Source organism: Globicephala melas, chromosome 19 (genome assembly GCF_963455315.2).
Source record: "Globicephala melas chromosome 19, mGloMel1.2, whole genome shotgun sequence".
Classification (NCBI taxonomy): domain Eukaryota; kingdom Metazoa; phylum Chordata; class Mammalia; order Artiodactyla; family Delphinidae; genus Globicephala; species Globicephala melas.
Window position 1 is genome coordinate 13,267,036 of NC_083332.1, and position 19,765 is coordinate 13,286,800.

Sequence of the window (19,765 nt, forward strand, 5' to 3'; positions counted from 1 at the left end):
CCAACACGCCCCCTGACTCAGCCAATCAGACTGGGTTAAATATAAACGCCCCGCCCCCATGCCACACCGTGACCAATCAGAGTATTCAGATGGACTGCGACTCTCTACCCTTTCCCACTCTTTCCGCGCGCCCTTTACCAACATGGCTGCGGGAGCGGGGCACTCTGGGATGCGTAGTCCAGCCCTCTCGTGTCTTCCTTACCGCAGAGGGGCTAGCTCCGGGAGTTGTTGGCGGCCGCGATGGCTCCTGGGAGTTGTAGTTCTTTGCCCTGTCTCGGACCCCTCCTGTTTCCGGTGCCGTCACGGGGCAGAGCAGTCGGTGACAGTACCGAGGGCCCCCGCCCCGCGCCCATGGCTGAGCCGGATCGTGAGTCGGGGGCCCTGGTGGGAGGGTCGGGCCGTGCCGGGGCCTGGCTGAGGGCTGCAGGCCCCGGGGCCCGAGGGCGGGCGTGGTGGGGCAGGAGATGGGGGCTGCACGGGGGGGAATGGAATTCAGGGGCCGTTGCAAAATGATCCATATTGCTAGCTTGGTGGGTTTCTGGGTCGCGAGGTTTTAAGGGTCCGTTTGCCACGTCCCCCAGGTTACTAATGATCGCGTCTTTCTCTCACCTTAGTTGCTAAGGACCCTCGTTGCTAGAGACTTAGAATGCCGCGGTCCAGGTTGCTGAGGGTACCTGGTTGTTAGTGGGAACTGTAGGATGCTAGGGGACCCCTGGTGTCCCCTCCTATCTCTTCCTTCCTCTCCTAAACCTACCATCCCACCCTCCCTGCCCCCCACCACCCAACACCTCTTCCAGGCGGAGTATCTCTTCTTATCTTCTCACTTGCTTTCTACGCTTCCCTCTGCTTGTAAACCTAACCCTCCCTGTACACACTCACACACTACTGCGTCCTTCCTAACTCCTCCTAAGTCTTCCTCCATACCCTGTATGCTTTACTTTCTTTTCTCTCTCCTAAACCTTCCCGTCCCAGCCTCTTTGTCCCTCACTAACCACCTGTCCTCCCAGCACTCCCCACTCTGATAAGATCTGCTTTTCCCCATTCCCTCCCTCCATCTACTCCATTTTTACACTTCCACCCCAGTATAACTAGGTTGGTGGGTCTTCTTGACCCCCTCTGCCCCCCGCTGCTTTGAAACCCTTCATTCCCCCTTAACCACTCCCTTCACCATAACCACATCTGCTCCCCCTCCTCCCCCAGCCTCTGACCCTGTGGAGACCCAGGCAGGGAAGGTGCAGGAGGCTCAGGTGAGATGGAGGGAAGGGTGGAGGGAAGGAGAGAGATGGACTTCCAACACCCCACACGGGGGGAGGTGGCAGAGGGGAGACAGATACCCCAGGGCCCTCAGCTCACTGCCCCAGTCCCTCACCCCACCTCCTGGTTCATCCTCCCGGGGAATGGTGGATTCTGGGGACTGTCAGAGAAGGGTGTGCAGCCTCAACCCCAGGCCTGCCCTTCCAAACTTTCCTTTCTCCTTGCCCTCCCCACCGCGGCCCCCATCCCTTCTGAAACTCATTTGCACTGGGCATGGAAGAGCTTTGGTCCCTGAACTCACAGATCTCACAGGACAAGTGACTAGACAATGACCCTATGGGGTGATAATGAAAGTAGCTCAGGGCACTCTGGGAGCCCAGAGTAAACTTTGTGGGGTCACACAGATTCCTGCCAGTCCCTTCCCTGGAGGAATCCACAGGCTGATCTAGAGTCAGATTGAGGTACAGCACATGGTAGTTAGTGTAGAGTGATTTAGCATTTTCTCAGGCAAGGTGAGAAATGGTGTCCCAGACAGAGGATACAGCTTTTGCAAACACTGAGGGGCATGAAAGAATGTGATGTGTTCAGTAATCAGGTGGCTGGGGAGGTCAGCTAATTATATTCATGGTTAGCATTTATTGAGTACTTACTCCAGCCGGGTACTCTGCTTAGTGTTTGATGTGCCTCATCTCATTTCATCTTCCCAGCATCCCTGTTGGGGGGCAAGGTCTACTGTAGCCATTTTATAGATGAGGAATTGGAAACAGAGTTGTTCAGTAACTTGTCCACTGTTCCTTGGCTAGAAGGGCAGGGACGGGTTTGCCACCCATGGCACCCGGCACATTGCGTCCCGGACACTTCGCTGGAAGCAGGCTCACAGAGGCCCCACCAGCACCTCCAGCTCCCTCTTAGGCCCTGTTGCTCCCACGTTCTCAGCAGGGCCCTGAAATCCTTCCACAGAGCCTCACTGTCTGCAACCTGAAATCATGCCAGCCCACCCACAGACGCGTGATCGCAGTTCAGATGTAGGCCAGTGCAGAAGCAGTGATGAGAGCACCCCACAGAGGCACGGCAGAGCCACACCGAGGGGATAAGAGCTTCCTGTCAGGCCGGGCTTCTCCCTCGCCTGGCTCCCAAAGCATGACCACTGTCAGGGAAAAAGGTTTAATGTGAAAAAGCGATCCTCAGTCCCAAAGAGAGAGATTCGAGGATGTAAATTGCAGCATTGTCTCATACAGAAAAACTGGAAACAGCCCAAACGGCTATCAGTTGATGGGTTAAATGAACTACGGGGCATCCTTACACTGCAACACTATGTAGCTGGTAGGTCTATGATACATTGTTTGGCGCAAAATGCAAGTTGCAGCACAGCATCGTACTGTGGTATGACCCATTTCTGGGGAAATAACGAGTTTTACCTGCAGAGACGAAACCTGGAGTAATTACCATTGTACTGTTAATAAGAGTGGTTAGCTTGAAGTGGGGGAATGGGACGGGGGTTGTGGGTGAGGGAATCATGAAGCAAGTGCCCCCAAGTTATACATTGTCTAATGGTCGAAGTTTTTGTGCAGCATACGTAGTCCGAAAGTAACGAAAAGTTTTCACTATGTTTGGAAGGGAGGTTTCTATTCAAAAAGGCTTGGAACCAGAGTTGTGAGTGATGGAGAGGGGTCGTTGGAGGGGTTTTAAACAGGAGAGCGAATTGGTTAGATTTTTTTTTTTTTTGGCTGCACCACTCGGCTTGCGGGATCTTAGTTCCCCAACCAGGGATTGAATGCAGGCCCTTGGCAGTAAGATCGCGTAGTCCTAACCACTGGACTGCCAGGGAATTCCCCAGAATTGCATTCCTACCATTGCATGAGGTCCATGACAGGGCCCAGGCCTGGGCTAGCACACAGCACAGCCGGCGTCCGTTTGTTCAGTGGTGGATAGTTCTGGAACTCCCGCCGAGTGCCAGACCCTGTTCTTGGTGCTGGGCTGCCAGCGGTGATGATGAAAACTCCCAGCCTTCTTGGAGCTGACATCATGGTAGACTCCATAGATGTTCGTGATCAGATGACTAGACTGGAGAAGCCACAGAGAAGGGCCTTTGAAGTGGAGGGGAGCGGGCCGACCCAGGCAGGCCATCACACACAGGGCAGCAGAGTAGATCAGAGGTGAAGACTGAGGCTGGGAGCCTAGGGAGGAGGTCGGGGCAGGACCGCGGGGAGGACAGGCTGGGCCACGTGGAGCCCTGGAGAGGGGACGTGTTATGGCAGGAGGGCAGGGGAGGGAGGCAGGAGGCGTCTGGCAGACCGGGGGCCGGAAGCCACACTGAGATGGGGCCCAGGAGGAGGAGCAGGTTTGGGGGAGATGCTGAGGCCAGTTTGGGACACGGTGGGAGTGAGGGACCGGGGATCACTTAGAAGGAGGCATACCAGGAGGCTGCGGGAACCCTGGATCTGGAGGACAGACCAGTGGCGTGGATGAGGCCGACCAGGGAAGGTGAACAGAGAAAGTAGGGAGGGCCCAGGACAGAGTCCCAGACCCTCAATTTGGAAGTCTGGCTGAGGGGAGGAGTCGATAAAGGAGATGGAAGCGTTGGAAAGGTGGAGTGGGGGGCTTCAGGCAGGAGGGCTGACGGCCGCAGGGTGAGGACCGAGGCGGTATTCACAGGAGTGACGTAGGTGAGGAGGGCTGCAGGACTGCTGGCCGGGGCAGGGGACTAAGGGGTTGTAAGGCGAGGCCGTGGACACCGGGAGGTGATGAGAACATAGCCAGTGCTTTCTGAGCGATCACCACCACACACCCGCCCCAGGGCTGTTCTGAGCACCTCCCAGAGGTGAACTCACTTCATCTCACAGTAGCACTCTGAGATGAGTGTCCTCTGAGCTCCACTTCTAAGAGGAGGAGCTCGGAGACTCAGAAAAGCCAAGTCACCCACCGGAGACTGTGCTCCTTGCAAGTAGCAGAGCTGGGTTTTCCAACACAGGCAGCCTGTCCCAGAGCCCACACACTGGCCCCCAGCGCTGTCCCCTCCACCCCTCACTTCCTCGGGCCCAGCTCCCAGCCAGAGCCTTTTCCCCAAACCCAGTGTCACCCCCACTTCCCTCCCTCCCTCACCCCACTTCTGGGGCCTGATCACCCCACCCCTACCCCTTCCAGGACTCAGATTCAGACACTGAGGGAGGAGCGGCTGGCGGAGAAGGAGAGAGTGAGTATCTTCCTTGAGAGCACGGTTCTGGGGGGCGGTTTAGGGCAGGGATCTGGGTGCTCACCTCCGCCAGGGGTGACATTCAAAGTATGTAATACCAGATGCAGTGCGAGCGCCTGGAGGCCCCTGACTGGGCCAGGCATTGAGCTCTTAGCTGCGGGAAGGCGGCGGGGCCCCAGGGCTGGGCAGGGGCACTCGGGGCCTCTGGGCACCCTGACTGAACACCCACCCGGCTGCTGTCTCTCTTCTTTTTGGCCAGTGGACTTCCTGCGGAATTTCTTCTCCCAGACACTGGGCCTGGGCACCCAGAAGGAGCGTCTGCTGGACGAATTAACCCTGGAAGGGGTGACCCGCTACATGCAGAGTGAGCGCTGTGAGTCCTCTGCCTGCACTGGGCCCCTTCCCCTCTCCTGGCCCCAAGTGACTTAATTCACAACTTTCATCTGCAAGTCACAAGAACCGCAACTCAAACCGGCTTATGCCAAAAAGGGAGTGTGTTGATCCTGTAACGAAAACCCCGCTTTAATCGTGGCTGGATTCAGCGGCTTCCACGCTGTTGTCAAAAATCTGAACCCTCTCTGGTGCAGCTCTTCTCTGCGTTGGGGTCAAGGTTGCTCCTGGCAGTGGCAGATACAAGTTCCAGCAGCCTAGTGGCTCCCACTGAAGAGAGAGGGAGCCACCTTTCTCCCAGTAGTTCAGGCAAAAGAGCAGAGATCGGCTCCAATTGGCCCGGGTTGGGTCACATTCCTACCCCTGAACCAATCACCGCGTCTCTGATTGGCCAGGCCTGTTTGACAGAATGAAGATGCTAATAATAGTAATTACCTTATAGGGTTATGAGGGGGTTACATAAATTCATAGATGTAAATGCCTGGAACCGGGCCTGGAACAGAGCAAGGGCTGCCTAAGTGTTCCCTGTGACGATTATTACAGGAGGCTTGTTTCGGGTGTGGTGTAGAGGTGCCTCTTTATGGGGTCACCATGTAATTTATATTTCTCGCCACGAGTTGAGGTCACCAGAGGCTGAGAAACCGAGCCCTCGGCAGTCCTCGACTAGAACAATCCACTCTTTGAGGGTCCTGGACAGCCTTTTGTTGAGGACGTCTTCTCCAGTTTCCCTGTCCTCCAGCTGCTGCCGTCTCTCCGAGGGCAGCCAGGCCGGCCGTCCTGAACCTCCCTCTCCTAGGGCAGGCCAGACAGCTGTCTGCAGCCATCTCTTGGCTTGGGTGGGCCCCCAAGAGAACGAAGGCAGTGGCATCAAAGCTTTCATTCCTTCTGTCCTCCTGCACGTGGGTTTTAGGATAATTGATTCATGAGGGCGCCTATGAGGGGATAATAGTAAATAATAACAATGAGGACTTGCATGGCGGTCCGTTGGTTAAGACTTCGCCTTCCAACGCAGGGAGTATGTATGGGTTCGATCCCTGGTTGGGGAGCTGAGATCCCACATGCCTCACGGCCAAAGAACCAAAACATAAAACAGAAGCAATACTGTAATCAAAATTCAATAAAGACTTTAAAAATGATCGACAGAGGGGCTTCCCTGGTGGCGCAGTGGTTGAGAGTCTGCCTGCCGATGCAGGGGACGTGGGTTCGTGCCCCGGTCCGGGAAGATCCCACATGCCACGGAGCGGCTGGGCCCGTGAGCCATGGCCGCTGGGCCTGTGCGTCCGAAGCCTGTGCTCCACAACGGGAGAGGCCACAACAGTGAGAGGCCCGTGTACCACAAAACGAACAAACAAAAAAAAAATGGTCCACACCAAAAAAATCTTAAAAATATAAAAATAATAATAACAATGAATTGAGCTCTCGCTGTTTGCCAGGCACTGGGCTAAGCACTTGACAGGTGTCCCCTCCTTTGATCTTCACATGATACCTGTGAGGAGTGATCTGGACAGAGGAGGAAACTGAGGCGCAGAGAGACTGTGACTGGGTACAGGGTCACACTTCTGGCAAGAGGCAGAATCAGGGCTCGATGCCAGGCCGCCTGAATCCAGGGCGCACGCTCCCTTCCACATGGCCCCTGGTGGGTCCACTGGGCCGAGTCCAATGGCATTCCGAGACAAAGCCAAGGGCTGTGGCTGTAGCAGGCCTCAGCCTTTGTCACCCTTGCTGTCCTCCTTTGCACAGAACACCCCAGAGGCGCCCGGTTCACAGGCGCCTCACACCCGTGTCTGTCCATCAGCTGAGGGGCAGATGCCAAGGGTGCTGCGTGGCAGGGCTGCCAGCCAGCCAGCCACCGAAGAGGCAGCTGGGCTATTTCTGCACAGCCCCACATGCTTGTGAAGTGATGCCACCCCTACCACGCCTCCCCATCTTCTTCTCTGAAAGCTGGTGACGATGGGGGAGCAAAGCGCTTATAGGTGTACGAATCGTGGGGCTAAAGAAGTTGAGCACGAGTGACTTGTAGAATCATCAGTGCTGGGCACTGATCTAAGCTTCACAGGGATGAATTCATTCTCTCAACAGCCCTGCAAGGTCAGTACTGTGATTATACCCATTTTACAGAGCAGGAAGCTAAAGCCCAGAGTGGTGATCTGAACTAAGACGCCCCCGCTGGTGTGCAGAAGAACTAGGATTGGAAGCCCTTATCCACTCTGCTGCTCACTGGGCATGGGCTGAGAGTGGCCAGTCTTTGGTCTTCACCTGAAAATTACCAGACTTCCGGCGGCTGATGTGCATTTGATTATGGAGGGAAGGAATAGGATGAAGGAATGTGTATCATATGCTAGAAATAGATGACCATCCAAGATTATGTCCAAAAGATGAGGGGTGGCCAGAGATTTTTTTCACGGTAACCTGCAGCTCTTCCGGGCGAACCCCCCACCCCACCCCTCTCACTAAGATCTCATGCATTTTTGTCTAGATCTAGCGAGGAGAAATTTCTCTCCAAGTTGCCTTTTCTTGAATCTTACTACATTGCTATAATTTCATTTCTTTTAATATAAATTTATTTATTTATTTTGGCTACGTGGGGTCTTCGTTGCTACGCGTGGGCTTTCTCTACTTGCAGTTTGTTGCGGTGCGCATGAGAACGTTGTGGTGGCTTGTTGCGGAGCACAGGCTCTAGGTGCGCGGGCTTCAGTAGTTGTGGCTCGCGGGCTCTAGAGCGCAGGCTCAGTAGTTGTGGTGCACAGGCTTAGTTGCTCTGTGACATGTGGGATCTTCCCAGACCAGGGCTCGAACCCGTGTGCCCTGCATTGCAGGTGGATTCTTAACCACTGCGCCACCAGGGAAGTCCCCATTGGTGTAATTTCAAACAGTGGATTCTTTGACCCCATGCTGGCTCTTCCATCAGTCACCTGTGTGACCCCTTCCCCTATCTGAGCCTCAGTTTCCTCATCTATAAAGTGGGATGTTAACACCTCCCTCCTTGAAATGGTTGGGAGAGCCATTCAGGGATCTGAAATGCTTGCCCCAGGGCCAGGCACAGAGTAAACGGCTTCAGGGACTGTGGTGGGTGGTATTATTTAAGGGTAAGAAAGGGAAGGGGAAACTTTGGTCTTTTAATGTAATCATTACATTCAGTCTGTGATGATATATTTGATTATTAGACAGAAGAGCCACTAATAATTTTTTAAGCTGTCAGAAGTTCATTGTGAACACCAGCTCAGTACTTAGTTTATGGCAAAGACAACTGGTGAACACCAGCTCAGTACTTAGTTTATGGCAAAGACAACTGGTGAACACCAGCTCAGTACTTAGTTTATGGCAAAGACACCTGTCTTAAGATAAATGGTCACATTTTGGAGCAGTGTTTGATGTTCAAAACAAAATGTTACAACAGTCAACAAACGTAAACTGAAAAAAAAACAGAAACAAAAAACCCACGCTGCATAAACTCTTCTCCTCCAGGTCGCAGGGTTATCTGTTTGGTGGGAGCTGGAATCTCCACTTGTAAGTGCCCCCCTCCCCCAAGAGAACTCCCTGGTTGGGGGTGCCCCTTCGAAGAGCTGGGGAGGAGCTGTGTGGGGGCCCTTGCCTGGGAGGGTCAGTGTGGTAGAGAAGGGGCCAAGGTCCCTCATCGATTGAATGCCCGCTGCCACTCCTCCCCCAGCGGCGGGCATCCCTGACTTCCGCTCCCCAAACACGGGCCTCTACGCCAACCTGGAGAAATACCATCTTCCCTACCCGGAGGCCATCTTTGAGATTGGCTACTTCAAGGTACGTGTCCTGCAGGGAGGAATGTCTGTAATGGGGGTGGGGGGTGGAGGTGTGGCCGCCTCTCTCCAGCTCTCATCTCACCAGGGCCATCTGGGTGCCCACCTGCCCTCCGGCTCTCTCTCCCACAGAAACACCCAGAGCCCTTCTTTGCCCTCGCCAAGGAACTCTATCCTGGGCAGTTCAAGGTGAGCTCTCTTTTGCGGAGGCGGTGACAGGAAAGGTTGGGGGCCAGCAGGCATGGGAAAGCCCCCTCCAGGGCCCTTCAGACAAATATGATAGCCATTAAACACGTGGGCTCTGGGGAAGTTCCCTGGCCTAGTGGTTAGGATTCCGGGCCTTCACTGCTGTGGCCCGGGTTCAGTCCCTGGTTGGGGAAATGAGATCCTGCAAGCCGTGTGGCACTGTCAAAAAAAAAAAAATATATATATATACACACATGGGCTCCGGGCCCAGACGGCCTGGGTCCAAGTCCTGGTCCCTCATTTCCTGCTCTTGTGTCCTTGAGCCTCTGTTTTCCCTTATGTAAAATGAAGCTGTTAATAGTCCACGAGAAGAGTTGTCGTGAGGCTTAAATGAGTTAACGATACGTGCAAGAGCCCAGACCCCAGAGCCAGTCCTCTCTGTGCAAACCCCAGCTCCACAACCTGGGTGACTCTGGCAAGACAGTCACCCTCTCTGTGCCTCAGTTCCCTCACCTGTGAAATGGGGATAACAAAGGTGCGCGCCTCGCGAGGTCAGTGTGACGATTCCGTGAGGGAAAACAGGCGTGGCGCCTGGAACGGTTCCCGGCGCACGGCGGTGCGCGGTCAGTGTCTTCCGTCTTCATCGGCACTGTCATGATTGCTCCCCTCCAGCCCACCGTCTGCCACTACTTCATCCGCCTGCTGAAGGAGAAAGGGCTGCTCCTGCGCTGCTACACGCAGGTAGGCGGGACCGCGGGCGTGCTGGGAGGAAGAGCGCGGGCTGGAGGGGCCCCGAGAGCTCAGGCCACGGCTTCTCTGTCACGTGACCTGCAGTGACTCACGTCCCCTCTCTCAGCCTCAGTTTCCCTTTCTATAAAACAGAGGCCAGAACAGCTTTGCCCTCTCAGGCCTGTGGTGGTGTGGCAGTGACCTCCCTCAGGGCCATCCCAGGAGTACTTCTCTGAGCAGACACTATTGGCACCATAAATTTCATATTTGATAGGGCTTTCCAGCAGATGACTCCAAACTGGGTTGATCTAATATGATCACTACACCTGACAATTTTCCGGCTGGTAGCTGTAAACTCTTAAGGAAAGAGCACTATTTTTTTTTTTTTTTTTTTGTGGGGCACCTTTTAAATATATATTTATTTATTTGGCTGTGCTGGGTCTTAGTTGTGGCAGGCGGGCTCCTTAGTTGCGGTTCGCTGGCTTATTAGTTACGGCACACCAGCTCCTTAGTTGCAGCAGGCGGCCTCCTTAGTTGTGGCATGCATGTGGGATCTAGTTCCCCAACCAGGGATTGAACCCCGGCCCCCTGCATTGGGAGCGTGGAGTCTTAACCACGGCACCACCAGGGAAGTCCTGGGACACCCTTTTGTAATTTGCACAAAGGCCTTGTGCGTACCGTGGGGCCGTGGCTCATACATGTCAGGTGCTTGGCTGAGGGCCTCGCCGGGGTGTCCACAGGGAAGGACAGCTCACATCGTTGGCTTCCGAGTGGTGAGCCTTTTAGGGTCTCGCACCCCAATAGTGAAACATGTTTGCACCTCTACCTTTGTTTCATAAATACGTATTCAAATTACATGATGTACTATAGCCCTGATACCATGCCTGCTCTAATTCATACCTCAGAACCCAAAATTATAAAATAGAGAGAGAACACATGGATAGAAATAGGTGTTCTATTATTTTCTTCCTGCGCCTGGCAATCGGGAGCCTGCAGCCTCAGAAGTTGCCACCAGGGGGAGGATGAAATCTTTGCAGGTCCGGAATTCACAAGTGGGGTAGGTGCTCCCACCCAGGGCTGGCGGGGGAGGGGATGGCCTCCTCCTTCCAGCAGGAGCCCCAGCTCAGAATAAACCTGACCTTTCTTCCCAGAGAGTCAGTTTTTTCCATGAGACGTGACTCAGACTTGATACGAACAGCTCACCTGAAGCCAAGTGCCTTCATGAAATCCTCACCATAGCCCTGCTGGCAAACCTGTTTGTAAGCTTCTGTCCCAATGTTTACTGAGTGCCAACCCAGTGCCAGGCCCTGCAGGCAGTGAACGGAGGGAGCAGACATCCCTGCCCTCCTGGAACTGACACTGTAGTGTGGGGAGAGACAACGGACGAGATGGGTGAGTTGCGTATCTACGCTGATGCTGAGAGGTCTATGGCGCGCAGCTGAGCAGGAAAGGGGACTCAAGCTCTGTGTGTGCGGGGTCGGGGGTGCTGTAGTGAACAGGATGTCAGGGAAGCCCTCACTGAGAAGCAGGACATTTAAACAGAGACCTGTAGGAGGGGAGGGAGGGAGCCATGGGATCATCTGTCGGGGGAGAGTGCATTCCAGGCAAAGCGAACAGCCAGTCCAGAGGTCCTGAGGGGAGGCTGCATTTGGCGTGTTCAAGAAGCTGGATCTGGACTTCCCTGGCGGTCCAGTGGTTAAGACTCCACGCTCCCAATGCAGGGGGCCCAGGTTCGATCCCTGGTCAGGGGACTAGATCCCACATGCCACAGCTAAGACCCGGCACAGCCAAATAAATAAATATTTTTAAAAAGAGAAAAGAAGAAGAAGAAGAAGCTGGATCTGAGTGAGCAGGGAGGACAGTAGTAGGAGAAGATGGAGGAGACGAGGTCAGGGAGGTGACAGGGGTGGACCGTGTGGGGGCTTGGGGGCCACAGGGAGGGCTTTGTCGTTTCCCCTGAGTGAGATGGAATCACAGGAGGGCTCTGAGCAGGGCAGGGATGTGACCTGACCCAGGTGTTCACAGGGTCCCTCTGGCTGCGTGAGGGGGGCAGACTGTGGGAGCAGTGGGGGGCGGGTACCAAGACCAGGGAGGAGGCTGCAATGATGTTCCAAGCAGGAGAGGATGGAGGCTGGGCCGGGGAGGGGGCCGCCGAAGGGGAGAGGTGGGCGGCTTATGAACTCGTTTTGAAGGTGGAGCTGGCAAGACTTGCCAATGGGTTGAATGTGAAACGATTCGTGAGAGAAGGAAAGGAGTCAGGGATGACTGGCTCCCTCTCAGCCTGAGCACCTGCTGCCTTTTATTGAGATGGTGGGACGTGCAGGCGTGGGGGGCAGAGGAGGAGCTTGGCTGAAGGCATGTCGGGGTTGAGATGCCCATTAGACAACCACCTGGGGACATGGGCAGACAGCTGGACACAGGAGTCTGGACTCGAGCTGGAGAGCAGCAGATAGACGACGTTTAAACCCTCCAGACAGGATGAGATCACAGGGGTCCCAGCACGAGAAGCCCAGGCCCAGGACCAGGTGGCTCATGGGGGCTGCTCAGAGGGCTTGCTTCCCAGCTCTGTCTGAGGCAGAACCCCCTGCCCCAACCACGAAAGCACACCAGCTGTAGGCTATTTTTAGACGAAAGCCAACACCAATGCGTTGTGAGGTCAGCGTGAAATGTGGTGGCATTTCCCCCCAGTTGCAATTCTTCATGTGTGGATTTAAGCACGCATACATATTCAAAATGGCGCATTACGTAACATAGACAAAGGTGGAAAAAATTTTTCCAGTCTCACGTTTCACGAAACCTTTTTTTTTTTTTTTTAAACTCATCACCCTCTTCTTTAACCTCAGCCACTTTTTGAGTCACTGACCCAGTTTTCTGGAACACATTGTCTTCACGTCTTTCTGAATTGTGACGATGCAGCACTTTCGAAGCCACGCGCGATGCTATTTTTATCTCAAGACACAAGTATCCATTCAAACATGAGAACAGTTGTCGCCTTCGTTCAAGTCACTGTGATCTCCTCAGCAAACCAGCTTATCGCTCTTTTAAATCTATATCTATGGCATTTACATCATACATAGGGTTTGTACTTGGCTTTCTTTCATTTAAGCCCTGTCTGGAGGATCCTTCCATATCTGCACCCACATAGCAGTTTCATGCTTTTTTTAAAAAAAATTATTTATTTATTTTATTTTTGGCTGCGTTGGTCTTCGTTGCTGCAGGTGGGCTTTCTCTAGTTGGGGCGAGCGGGGGCTACTCTTCGTTGCGGTGCGCAGGCTTCTCATTGTGGTGTCTTTTCTTGTTGCGGAGCACGGGCTCTAGGCGCACGGGCTTCAGTAATTGTGGCACGCGGGCTCAGTAGTTGTGGCTCGCAGGCTCTAGCGCGCAGGCCCAGTAGTTGTGGCACATGGGCTTAGTTGCTCTGTGGCATATGGGATCTTCCCAGACTAGGGCTTGAACCCGTGTCCCCTGCATTGGCAGGCGGATTCTTAACCACTGTGCCACCAGGGAAGTCCCAGCTTCATGCTTTTTAAAAGCATGTCAGAGACGTGATGTCTTGAAACCAGAAGTGAGCCAAGGTTTAAAATTCAAGAGATTGCAGATGAAAACCCAGACATCAGGCTCCTCTTGAAAATCGGGAAGAGCTGGCTGTACCCTGGGTGGCTTTCTGTGGGGGAGAGTGGTTGGCTGGAGCTGAGTGGCCGCTGCCCACCTTGCCCAGGGCCCGCCTCCTCACCATGACCTCTTTCCTGCCTGATGCTGAGGCCAGACGTCAGTTGCTGTGTGTTGCCATGCATTCATTGCTGCTTGGCCTTTATAGCGAACCTCTTGGGCCATATTCCCTAGCCCCAGCTTCCCTCCCGGGGGCCACGGCTGCTGCCTACTTCTTGGGTCTCCTTTGAAGATATTCCATACTTAGGCAAGCAAATACACAAATTCATATATTGATTTTTTCACATCCTGTACACACTGCCTTTGTGCTTTGGGCCTTCTAACATCTTGGAGAGATCCCTTCTTACCAGTACATACGGGTTGACCGCATTCATTTTTGTTTGTTTGTGGTTTCTCCATCAAAAGTGGCATCAAGGGAATTCCCTGGTGGTCCAGTGGTTAGGACTCTGTGCTTTCACTGCTGAGAGCGTGGGTTCGATCCCTGGCCAGGGAACTAAGGTCCCGCAAGCCGCACAGCGTGGCAAAAAAAAAAAAAAAAAAAAAATGACATCAAAGGGTAACATGGAGGCATGTAGGTAGACCTTTGACGTGCCATTTAGTTATATGCATGCACACTGCTTACTTACGTGTCCGGGAGTTGGTAGACTAAGTCAAGAAACAAAGGCAAAACTAGCATTTCTAGTAAAGGGGGGAGAGGGAAAGCCACAGAGAGTCTGGGAACAGTGACTCTTGTCTGCATGTGTTGGGGATAAACTGATGGCTGGCTGGGAGCAGAGAGGGCAGTTGGGGCTGCCTGCCCTTGCAAGGGAACCCTCTCAGTTGTTCACGGAGCCTCCGGGAAACCTCGTCGGGTCAGCTGTGGGCTGCATATGCCCGGCCATCTCTGTAACGTCTGCCAGTGTCCTCCAGCAGCACCTGCCTCAGCAGCATTCCTCGTGGGCAAACAAAAGCTGCTCCGGAGGGGCTGGAGAAAGCGCAAGTGTCTATGTGAAAGAGAAGAATATTCTTGCCTGTTGAATAAGGAAAGTATCTCTGTCTGAAAAGACTACAAGTTAATATACTATCAATGCAGCAGATCATAGTAAGGTTAAGTAGGAAAACAGTGTGATGAAAACCCAGAAAACCCTCCTGATTCATTGATTTATGTTAATGCCTGGCCAGGGCTGCCACAGACAGCTGTGCAGGTTGGGTACTGCACAAGGATGCCATATCTGAGAGGACTGCGTTTACAGTGGAGACACTGGAGCGTTGTACGTTTATTTCACCAAATTTCTGGCAGGTGCCACTAGAGTGTCTGGTTCTAACAAAACACATTTGCAGCAAAACGGAAGCAAAGTGGCCCAAATTTGCCAGGGCTGGTTTGTGGCAGTGGGTCTGGGCTCATAGAGATTTGAGTTTGGGCCCCTGCCTTTAAGTGTCCATGACTTACCTTTTCAGAGGCACCATCAGGATGAACAGAAGAGTTTTAGACACACCCTGCCCCTTGCTTCTCCCTCCCTTCCTTCTTCCCTGTCCCACTTGCTTTCCTCAGCCGCAACTCCTGGCTATGCCTTCTGCCCCTTGGGGGGTGTGGTTCGCTCCTGACCCTCTCTCCTCCATCTCTCCCTCCAGAACATAGACACCCTGGAGCGAGTGGCGGGGCTGGAGGCCGAGGACCTGGTGGAGGCCCACGGCACCTTCTACACGTCTCACTGCATCAGCCCCGTCTGCCGGCAGGAGTACGCGCTAAGCTGGATGAAAGGTGAGGGGCTGGAGGCTATTATCCCCGAGGGCAGGCCTCCCGTCCCCTGTCTGCTCCCCAGCGCCAGGGACAGGGTCTCCACGCGCGGACGCCAGCTCTGTCCTGCACAGCTCTGCAGCTCTTTTTAGCAGATAATGGCAGCCCCCAAAGATTGGAGTTGGCAGTGGGGGTTCATTTCTCCCAACACCACCTCACAGCCAGGTTATGATGGATGCAGACTCCAGACACAGAGACGTGCGTTAGCAGACAGGCCCCCACGTGGTCCTACAACCTGTTCTGTGAGGTCATGAAACCTAGCTCTTTGTCCTTTGGGCGCTCTGACCCCGTCTCACATGAGGGGCTCATCCAGGCAAGCGCAGCTACACTCCAAGAAGAGCAGAAGTATCTGAGAGAACATTCTGGGGTGAGGGGAATGTCCAACACGGCAGCCACTTGCTACATGGGGCTGTTGAGCTCTTAAAATGTGGCTAATGTGACCGAGGAACTGAATTCTTAACTTTCTTTAATTTGTATTAATTAAAATTTAAAAGTCACATGTGGCTCTAACCAGCATACCGGACAGCACTGCCCCAGAGGCACAGGATTCAACCGGCCGATTAGCTGGATTCAGGCGAGCAGAGGCCGTGGCGTGTGAAGCTGGGCACAGCCCTGGTTAGGAATGAAGCCTGGGGGCTGTCCTTAAGGATGCAAACTCCAGGGCTTGCTAAAGTCCTCATCCCTGTTCTTGCCTGGGCAGAGTGTCCAAAAAGAGAAGGAGGAACAAAAAAATCCAGCCAGTCCACATTTCCTGAATGCCAGTGAGAGCTGATTTCTGACATCCATTGTGCTAATTAAGAAGCCACTTACTTCATCCATGGAAACCCATTTCTGACGTTCTTTATGCTGATTTCACAAAGCCTCTGGTGTCCCTGTGTGATAAGGACAGCTGCAACGCTGATAGTAGGGCCCCTGGAGTGTGGCCCTTCTGACCACATGCCAGCTGCCCGCCCCTGGGGTGAGGATTCCTGAATAGCCCAAGTGCACGCAGCTGGGGGTGATGGACAATTAACATTACCCCATTATGTCTCTCTTACAGCAGTAGCACAAGCATCACTCGCAAAATGTCATGTACTGTCAATGCAAAAATATTCTCAAGTAAATGACAGACCTTAAAGCAGTGCTCTGTAAATATCTGTTGAAGGAATGAGTGAATAGTTGAATGAACAAGCCAGGATTCTGTGGGTTGCAAGTGACAGAATGCTTTCAAGCTTCCTTAATCAATAGGCAATGAGGACGATTGTCATAAGCATGGGGTGTGCGTGGGGGCAGGGGTGTGTCTGTCACAGAGCCCAAGAGTGGGAAGCAGCTGCACCTAAGGTTTTGTCCCTGTCCCAGCATCATCTGCATAATTCTTCCCTCTCTGCCGCTAGGCCTGGCACCTACCAGGCCTCTCTGACCCACGGTGAAGTAGGGCTGCCCTCAAAGACCCACTGGACGAGCTTCACTCCCAAGTCCAGATCCCCCACGTCGGGGGTTGGTGGAACCCAGCTGCCCCTTTTAGGGGCGAGTGTCTGCTCATTTGTTTGTTCATTTAATAGCTATAGGCTGGTGCTGGGAGCCACCCCAGGAATGTTGGGGGCGGGGGAGGGACAGCTGTCTAAGAAGGGAGGTCCCTCCTGAGCAGGGCAGACACCCCAGGAGGCCCGCCCGGTGACTGAGGTGTGTTTGTGTTGACAGTGAAGGAAGGATGGGGTGGGCAGGCTGCGGCCCCAGCCCAAAGCCTCTTACCTCCTCTTCTCCCACCCCGTTCCCCACGCTCAGAGAAGATCTTCTCCGAGGTGACTCCCAAGTGTGAGAAATGTCGGAGTGTGGTGAAGCCTGGTGAGCCTTGGGGCCGGGGACCAACCAAGGTAGACTCAGGCTGGGAGCCCCTCAGCCACTAACCCCTTCCCAAGAAGGCCACGCGCCCTATCCGTCCATCCACCCCCGTCACCCTCTCTCCCTGACCAGTGCCCAGAGTCTGCCCCAGGGAGAGTGGGTACCATAGCCCCTAGTCTGTCCCCAGCGCTCCACACTCCCGTCCCAGCCCTGCGGTCCACCTTCTGCTCCTGCCTGTCCTCTCTCTCCCTCCCTGTCTCTGCCCCCCTGCTTTTTCACTGTCTCTATCTCTCCCTGTGTCTGTCTGTCCATCTATCTCCACCTCAGATATCGTGTTCTTTGGCGAGAACCTCCCAGCGCGTTTCTTCTCCTGCCTGCAGTCAGTAAGTATACCCGCCGTGCCCCCCATCTCGGTCCACGCAGGGGCAGCCTGGGTCCTGCCCTGGGGAAGGTGGCTTCCCCAGGTAGCTGCGGGTGGGCTTGCAGCGGGGGCCGGGGACCGCAGCCCAGCCTCACTGGCCGCTCCCCCTTCACAGGACTTCCTGAAGGTGGACCTCCTCATCATCATGGGCACCTCCCTGCAGGTGCAGCCCTTCGCATCCCTTATCAGCAAGTAGGTTGGGGTTCGGGGCTATGGGGGGCTGCTGGGGACTGGGGGAGCCGGGACAGGCCCTCACCACTCAGCTCGCCCTCCACCAGGGCGCCCCTCTCCACCCCGCGCCTGCTCATCAACAAGGAGAAGACTGGCCAGGTGAGTCCTTTTAGTCACACCCTGCCACCCCCACACAGGGGCCCCACATTGCCTCCCCCCGGCCTCCTCAGGAACCAGGGGACAGGTCTCTGGAGAATCCCAATACTTTGGGCCCCTCAGCTCAGACCTAAGGATTCTGGAATCCACAGTGTTCAGGTTCCAGGCTGCCCTGACTCCAAGATTCCACAGGCCTCTGTGTCATTCACCCCTTTTTTTTTTTTAATTTATTTATTATTTATTTTTGCCTGTGTTGGGTCTTTGTTGCTGCGCATGGGCTTTCTTTAGTTGTGGCGAGCGGGGGCTACTCTTTGTTGCGGTGCACGGGCTTCTCATTGCAGTGGCTTCTCTTGTTGCGGAGCACGGGCTCTAGAGCGCGCGGGCTTCAGTAGTTGTGGCACACGGGCTCAGTAGTTGTGGCTCGCTGGCTCTAGAGCACAGGCTCAGTAGTTGTGGCACACGGGCTTAGTTGCTCCATGGCATGTGGGATCTTCCCGGACCAGGGCTCGAACCCATGTCCCCTGCATTGGCAGGCAGATTCTTAACCTCTGCTCCACCAGGGAAGTCCCTCATTCACCCTTTTGAACGAGTGACAGAACCCCAGCTCAAAGCGACTTAAGCCAAAACGAGAATGTTGTGCTTCCCGTGACTGAAGGGTCAGGGCTAGCTGGCCCCTGGGCCTGCAGCAGTTCTGTCAGGAGTTACCTGCTCCCTCTCTCATCTCTCTTTTCCTGAGGTAGCTTCACTCCCAGGCAGGGGCTCCCTCCTGGGGACAGATGTTTCTCCAACAGGCAAAAAACGTACGGTGTGCCAGATACCGTGCTAAGCATTTCCTCTGTATTAACCCGCTGACAGTACAACCCTAGGAGTGGGTTTGATGATCACCCCCACTCTACAGAGAAAGAAACTGACGTTCAGAGAGACCAGGCCACTTGAGCAAAGTCACAGAGCTGGGATTCCAACCCAAGCCACCTGGCTCCAGGGTCTGTGCTCTTAGCTCCCCCCGACTCCACCCCCTTCCCCACAGATGGACCCTTTCCTCGGGATGATGATGGGCCTCGGAGGAGGCATGGACTTCGACTCCAAGAAGGCCTACAGGTGAGGCCCTCCCGCGGCAGTGCGGGGGCAGCGGAGCCTTCAAGGGACAGGGCCAAGGTGGGAGGGAGGGCACGGAGGCACAGGGCAGGGCAGAGCCGGCAGGGCCCTGGGACAAGCCTGGGAGCTTTGACTCTCGCCTGCCCACAGGGACGTGGCCTGGCTGGGTGACTGCGACCAGGGCTGCCTGGCCCTTGCCGACCTCCTCGGATGGAAGGTGAGGAGCCTGGGCCACCCCCGCCCACCCTGAGCCCAGTCCCTGGACCCCCGTCCCACAGGTCCTCTGACCTTATGATGCATGATGACCTCTGACCTCTGTGAACTTTGTCCCCTGCAGAAGGAACTGGAGGACCTTGTCCGGAAGGAGCATGCCAGCATAGATGCCCAGTCGGGGTCAGGGGCTCCCAACCCCACCACTTCAGCTTCCTCCAGGAAGTCTCCACCTCCTGCCAAGGAGGAGGCCAGGACCACGGAGGGAGAGAAACCCCAGTGACAGCCGCATCTCCCAGGCAGGACGCCCAGCTTTGGGACAGCTGAGCCCCAACCAGGCCTGGCCCCCTCTAACTTACAGCTCTTTTCTGGGGAGCTCAGAACATTTCCTCAATCTACTAACTACTCCCTCCCCAAACTGGGGTCCCAGCACCCCTGACCCCGGCGAATCTCTAACAGTCTTAGGGGCTGAGGCTTGGGCAGCCGGTCTCTAACAGCCCGCAGCCCCTAATCACCCTTAGGGCCAAGGATCAGCCTCCCCTAATCTCTAACTGCTCAGGGGGCCAGGGGTACCTCCAAACTGCTAACTGTCCCAGGACGAGAGCCCCAGGGCCCCCATGCTCTCTACTGTTCCCAGGGGCTTGAGGCCAAGTCGACGAAGTCTAACCTACCCTGGGTGGGGAGGTGCGCCCTCCAGACGTAACTCACACCCAGTGGGGGGATCCAAGCCTCAAGGCCTCCCAAGTCTCTGCCTACAACTCCCAAAGTGGGTGCCAGGCCCCCCAACTCGGGACCCGCTTCCCAGACTGGGGTGGGCAGATGGTGTCGCTTATTAGAGACAAATTAAAAACAAAAAACAACTAACCATCAGCTGTCTGGCCTCGCTGTTCTTTCCTGCGGGCCCACAGGGAAGCTGCCGGAGG

General features: G+C 54.8%; 1 protein-coding gene and 1 long non-coding RNA gene across 4 annotated transcripts; both read left to right on the top strand.

Annotated features, from left to right (window-relative positions):
* Positions 1–260: 260 nt before the first annotated feature.
* SIRT2 (sirtuin 2) lies at positions 261–19,691 on the top strand. 3 transcript variants are annotated; one of them, XM_060288699.2, is made up of 16 exons: positions 261–367; positions 1,201–1,247; positions 4,399–4,447; positions 4,707–4,820; positions 8,303–8,344; positions 8,505–8,611; positions 8,740–8,796; positions 9,466–9,534; positions 14,803–14,932; positions 16,649–16,792; positions 17,117–17,172; positions 17,326–17,402; positions 17,489–17,540; positions 18,565–18,635; positions 18,783–18,849; positions 18,970–19,691. In XM_060288699.2, the coding sequence occupies exons 1-16, from the start codon at positions 352–354 to the stop codon at positions 19,123–19,125; spliced, it is 1,254 nt and encodes a 417-aa protein (XP_060144682.1). In that variant the 5' UTR covers positions 261–351; the 3' UTR covers positions 19,126–19,691. The 3 variants fall into 3 exon arrangements, with proteins under 3 accessions (XP_060144682.1, XP_030730186.1, XP_060144683.1); XM_030874326.3 differs by having other exon boundaries at positions 262–367; positions 16,733–16,792; positions 18,970–19,687; XM_060288700.2 differs by lacking the exon at positions 1,201–1,247 and having other exon boundaries at positions 282–367; positions 18,970–19,690.
* On the top strand, positions 9,542–14,794 carry LOC132593910 (uncharacterized). Its single transcript, XR_009559967.1, has 3 exons — positions 9,542–10,579; positions 10,674–10,914; positions 12,366–14,794. It is a non-coding gene; the product is annotated as an uncharacterized lncRNA (long non-coding RNA).
* Positions 19,692–19,765: the final 74 nt, after the last annotated feature.